Source organism: Chiloscyllium punctatum, chromosome 38 (genome assembly GCF_047496795.1).
Source record: "Chiloscyllium punctatum isolate Juve2018m chromosome 38, sChiPun1.3, whole genome shotgun sequence".
NCBI classification, from domain to species: domain Eukaryota; kingdom Metazoa; phylum Chordata; class Chondrichthyes; order Orectolobiformes; family Hemiscylliidae; genus Chiloscyllium; species Chiloscyllium punctatum.
Genome location: NC_092776.1, coordinates 3,131,070 through 3,137,488, shown reverse-complemented (window position 1 = coordinate 3,137,488; position 6,419 = coordinate 3,131,070). Strand labels below are relative to the sequence as shown.

At 37.4% G+C, this 6,419-nt stretch overlaps 1 protein-coding gene across 2 annotated transcripts in view; it reads right to left on the bottom strand.

The window, feature by feature from the left end:
* Positions 1-722: 722 nt before the first annotated feature.
* The window catches only part of cusr (Copper-only SOD repeat protein), a 262,102-nt gene continuing 256,405 nt past the window's right edge, over positions 723-6,419 (bottom strand). For both annotated transcript variants that reach the window (XM_072557050.1, XM_072557052.1), the window contains one exon: positions 723-4,464. In XM_072557050.1, the coding sequence (XP_072413151.1) occupies positions 4,361-4,464 (104 nt within the window). In that variant the 3' untranslated portion in view covers positions 723-4,360. The remainder of the gene's footprint in view (positions 4,465-6,419) is intronic.

Below are 6,419 nucleotides of genomic sequence, written 5' to 3'. Positions count from 1 at the left end.
CACATCCAGCACTTCCTCAGGAAGCTCATTCCACATGGGAGTCACCCTCTAAGTTTTTTTAAAACTCTCTCTCCTCTCACCTTAAAAATGTGCCCCATCATCTTGAAATTCCCATCTTAGGGAAAAGACAACTGCCATCAACTCAACCTATACCCCTTATTATTTTATAAACTTCTAGCAGGTCACCTTGACCTCCTGTGCTCCAGTGAAAAAGGTCTCAGCCCATCCAGCCTTTCTTTATAACTCAAACGTCCCATACCTGGCAACATCCTGATAAATCTCTTCTGCATTATATGACTGAAAATTACAAAGATTTTTAACATTTTTGGCTGAAAGTCAATTTATACACCAGATGGACCATTACTCGAATATGTGGTCATTTAGTTCTTGAAGTGCACATTTCATTCTATTAAACAGAGGCTGCACTCTTTCCAAGGTGGGGTGCCCAGACTGCTCCAGGTGTGGTGGGCAAAAGCAAGTACTGAGCAGTTATTATCTCATTGAATGAATCGACTCAAGAAACAAAAAGAGTGCATTTGAGATAGATAGGTTCTTGAGTATCATGAGTTATGGGGAGAAATTGGGAGAATGGGCACAAGAAACTTGTCAACAATGATCGACTGGCAGAGCAGACTCTATGGGCTGAATGGCCTAATTTCTGCTCCTATGTCTTAGAGTCTTTCCCAACTTCTTAAATATGCAAGATGAAAATTAAACTCATATTTGTTCAATACTGGATTTTATTTCTGTTTTCCAATTTCACCACACATTGTACATGTTTAACAAATTCCCAAATGGTTTGTGTCTTGTGACATCTGAAATAATGCAATCTAAAGGTAATTACAATGCAGATTATTTCCCACTGCTTTTCTGGAAAGTCACTTACAAATAGAATTTAACCAATTAAAACTGGCTAATTTAATTTCCTTAAAAAGTACAATTTTCTAATGTACATAAAAAATCAATAACTACATTAAATCTGTTAACCTAAGTGATTAACTTTGAACAATCGCATCAATTTTCAAATGTAATTTTATGTTTATGCAAGGAATATAATTAAAAGCAAAACATTCAGACAAACAACCACTAAAATCTACAATGAGCTCAAAAGTACTTTGGTAAATATATGCAGAGATCTGTCGGAATAACTTGTCTTTATCACGGGTTATTGAAATAATGTTATATTTGTGATTATTCCAAGATTGCTTTATTTCTCATGAGATACCTTGGGGATTTTTAAAAATTAATTTCATCATATACGTGGTATAAGCAAGTTAGAGACAAGCAAATATGATGTGCTGTATCTAAACTATAGTGCTCAAGAACTCAAAATAGTTTATATAACGGTGAATCATTATTGGCAATATAAAATACATTCATGGGCAAGATTCTCTGGCATAACATTTCCCAGTAATCAAGTAAAATAGTTAGTAAATAAAATTGAAGTATGTCAATTGTTAAAGACAGAGAGATTAAAAAGTTTAAGAATTAGGACAGTCAACGTGAAAGAACATTGACATGCATATTAGCGGAATAACTAAAGATGGGATAGGGATAAAGTGATCATTTTGCGTTTGAAAATAGTTTGCTCCACATTTCACAAAACTAGGTGAAAACAGAATGCATAAATAACCAAAGAGAATATGGACAAAGCACTGAGAAATATTCACTGGGGCCAAAAATAGAACTGTCCCAGAATATTGCAAAGACACAAGGAAAGAGCTAGTAGAGGCACTAATCTTAAATTTCAAAATATCTTTGGAAACCTTGATAGTTCAAAGGATTAGAGTAATGCACATACTGCATACCTGCTCAAGAAAGGATAAAATGAAAAAGGTCAGAAAACTAGAAGCCAGGATCTTATCTCAGTGCAGACTACCAGAATTTATATCACAAGTAGAAATGTGTAAAACCTTTGCTGGGAGTATGATCTAATCATGTAAATCTTTCAATTGGCTGCAGAGGTGAGAACAGTGATGGACAGACTGGTAATCCCCCACTACCTGACAGCTTGCCAGTGTGCCAGCACAATCCCATCTTAGGGCCATTTTGGAGTCAGCTGCTTTGGGGGAATGCCACCCACCTGCCAATAGTCAGCTTGCAGCTGCCCTACTAAGGCATACCCCTGCTAATGAACAGAGGCAGCAATGGACCCAGCAGCTGATCATTAGAGTTAAGCTCCCTCACCTCTATAATAACCACTGGAACACAGCTGTGACGGAAGGCCAATTCATGGAAGGATTTCTTCAAAGGGTGCCTCTATCCTGAGGTATCTTCTCACTCACCAATCTACATCGGCAAGGCTTGCTTCTGATGGAGGGGGAGTTGACCTTTTACTGTTGGAGGGTCTTCTCAAACCCTACCAGCCTCAGAAGGTGCTCTTCACTCTGTACTGGACAGTACTGCTAGAGGTAGTCAGGCCTGCTGAACTATTATTATTATTGTCTGGTGCTTCATTCTGATGTGATTGAAACCCACAACAAAAACTTGGCCCATTGTATTTGATTAATTTAATTTGGATGAGGAAATCATGCAATGTATACATAAAGAGAATGCAGTGGAAGTAGTTGATAAGGATTATCAGAAGGTATTTAATAAGGTTTCACTATAGATGGGTTAAGATGATTAGGATGCATGATTTGTTTAAGGGCAATATTGGTAAATGAAGATATTTTCTGGTTGTTATCCATTAATTGATCTTCAGTCTCTTGCTTTCAACTTTTAGTGACTTAGACATATGTAGTGAAAAAGGATTGATATGTGTTGATGTTAACAACTTCGTGGTCTTGGCACTGAAGAACAGGACACTCGGTTGTTTGGAGACAGATGTAGTTCACTGCTGAGAAATGTCAATGGTACGTTCAATGGTGTGGGGATGTGGAGAACAATTAACATACATATATGTTAACTAACAAAATCTCAATACAATGAAAGAATAGGAAGAATCTAGTCAAAAAATATTTCAGAATAAAGATAAAGCAAAATAGACAGAGAGGGGCAGCTTTTCGGTTGTAAATGTGGAGGCACTGTACACACAAAATAGAACGTTTTTCTGAGTGACGCATTCGTATGTCACAGATGAAATTTCTGTGTGTCTCTAAACAACCTATTAAAGGAGAAAGTGCAATATATCTACAATAGGAAATGAATCTTATGAAGAAAGGCTGAAGAATTTGGCAATGTTGTTTCGCTGAAAAGAAGATTACACACAATCTCTTGGAGATTTTCAAGATTCTGAAAGATTTTGAAAGAATAAACAGCAAAAATATTGTGGATTCAGTTACAAGAGAATATGGGTCCAGAATCATCACTGAAAGAATGAAGGGAAACAGTGGAGCAAAATAACTTCTTGAACTTCAAAGAATAGGAGAAATAAGTCAAAATGAAGATTATAAAAGAAAGAAAAGGGTAGCAAAATAGAGTAGGTGGATCCAACTTAAGAGCTAGTACCAGCAAGGGAATAAGTTGGATGCTGTAATTTCCAGGATTCAATGGTAAACTTAGTCAAGTTTCTTTGCAGTTGGTTGTTTATATCTACATGACAACAGTGACTACACTTCAAAAAGACTTCCTTGGCTGTAAAGCACTTTTTGAAATCCTGAGGTTATGAAAGGCACTCGATGAAGATCCAAATGAAAGTTTTTCGTCAGCATTCACACAGATACACTACAGAATAAAGTCTACATTGAAAATACTAAATTGAAGTCAATGTTACAGTACAAATATTAAAAAAAGCACACCACAGTGGGATTTCAAGTCAACAATATAATCTTAATGTGAAGGTACATTTCTGCTTTTTAATCATTTGCTACACTATATGAGTCAAATCACACATACACTTTTTATCAATTGTTAGTGGCTCATCTTGAATCTTCATTGTGTTGAATCGGTGCCATTTTTACTTCCAGGGTTTTAAAACTAAAAATCTGTTCTGTATAATATTTACCAAAAACATATTTCTCTGAGTTCATTATTTTATGATGCCTTAGACCTCTGATGCCATCAAATTACAATGTTTGAATATTAGCATCAAATTGCTCACTGTGTTGTTATTATGTCTCTTTGTCAACTGTTTTGACAAAGGTACTAACTTGCTTCTTTAAAATAGTAGGGAAATGAATTTGAAGAACTTTAAATATTCATCCACTAAATATTTGAAGATCTGAATTTCAAGGCATAACTCATTGATTCATAAGAAAATAAAGTGCAAGTCTAAGAATGAACCATTTGGTGCAATCTAAGAAAATCAACAGCAATTAAACCCTGGGTTTGTTTAAATGTAATGCATTGTGTGATTTGTTTTTGTTTTGAAACCAGCATTTTGGACCATATGGAGGTGCTGATGTCATTTGCAATGCAACTATTCAAACACAGTGTAGAGGACTAGTTGCATTGTCAGAGCCACTATCCAGAAAATACATTGCTCGATGTACGGGCGAAGGCCTGCAGCCATCCCACTAGGATCTGTTAAAAATCACAAACAGGTTACAGTTGTTCCTTCCTTTCATTAATAATTATGTTCATTAAAAAATGAAATTGCTTCATGTAAGTTGTTTGTTGTATAATGGCAGCTAGAAGGTTTTGCCAGTTAAGACATTTTACACAATGTAATACTGTGTAGTCCTCTGTTCATAACAGTATGGGAGCAAATCTTCAGCCTTTCTAAAATGTTTGGTAATTTAAGAATCTTCAAGTTCTCCTTTTAAAACACAATATTGCTTTACTTTACAAACATTTTAGAAAGGCTGAAGATTTGCTCTCATACTGTTATGAACAGAGGACTACACAGAGTCACAAGGCTGTTAATATGAGGGTAGTGCCTTGCTCGCTGAACTTCCTGAGCTCAAAGTGTAGATGGACCTGGACTTCTTCAGTTGTTCCTTGTCACAGCAGAGTTTAGACTAAGAAGTTACCATGGAGGAAAACTCCGGCTGAAAACCAGCTTCTCAATACCCTTCAAGAAAATAACTCACTAACTTTCCACTGATCCTTGTCTCTTGGCCATGTTTAAATTTCAGTTTTTGACGTACAATATGTTGATCAATACTCCAACAGAGCTGATCAAATGACAAAACAATGTGACATTTTTATTAACCTTATGTATAACCTTACGAGAATGACACCAGTTGTAGAAACAGCTCCTTTTTTCAACACGGTACACTCTGGGTCAGAATCATGTCAGCCCAGATAGCTTGAATTATACGTTGAATTTGCTTTTACACTCTTAAAATAATTCTGTCTAACTCCAACCTGAGAAATACTATTCCTCCAGTAATAAGCCATGATACATCTGAGCAACGGGGTGGCAATTACTGCTCAGTTCCAAGCAGTAAGCTATTTCTCTTCGAGAACTGCATCGAGATTGCTGGAAAACTTAGTCAAACGTAGCAGCGGGAATAGGACATTCAGTAATTGGGCCATTCAACAAGGTTGTGAATAATCCCCTCACTCAACACAGTTCTCCTTCTCTCCCACACCCCCAGACACCTTTAGCCTCTAAAATATCATTCATAAACATATTCAGTGACTTCACCTCCACAGTTTCTGTGGTAGCATGTTCCACAGATTCAGCACCCTCTGAGTGAAGATATTTTTGATTGATTGGATTTATTGTTGGCACATGTACTGAAATACAGGCAGACTGCACAATACAAAATGCATCAGGGTGCCAGAATAGAGTGCAGAACATAGGGTTACAGCCACAGAGAAGGTGCAAAGAGAGAGAGAGATCAGAATTAACATTTGAGAGATCCATCTGATAACAGCAGGTAGGAAGCTGTTCTTGAATGAGCATTCAAACACTTCTATCTTCTACCTGATGGAAGAGGGTGGAATAGAGTATAACCAGGATGGGAGGGGGTTTGATGATAGAAGATAGAACTTAGAACAATACAGCGCAGAACAGGCCCTTTGGCCCTTGATGTTGCGCTGACCTGTGAACTATTCTCAGCTTGTCCCCCTACACTATCCCAAAATCATCCATGTGCTTATCCAAGGATTGTTTAAATCGCCCTAATGTGGCTGAGTTGACTACACTGGCAGTTGGGGCATTCCACACCCTTACCACTCTCTGAGTAAAGAACCTGCCTCTGACATCTGTCTTAAATCTATCACCCCTCAATTTGTAGTTATGCCCCCCTTGTACCAGCTGACATCATCATCCTAGGAAAATGACTTTCACTGTCTACCCCATCTAATCCTCTGATCATCTTGTATGTCTCTATCAAATCCCCTCTTAGCCTTCTTCTTTCCAATGAGAACAGACCCAAAGTCTCTCAGTCTTTCCTCATAAGACCTTCCCTCTAGACCAGGCAACATCCTGGTAAATCTTCTCTGCACCTTTTCCAATGCTTCCACATCCTTCCCAAAATATGACAACCAGAACTGTACACAAATTCCAAATGTGGCTTCACTAGCGG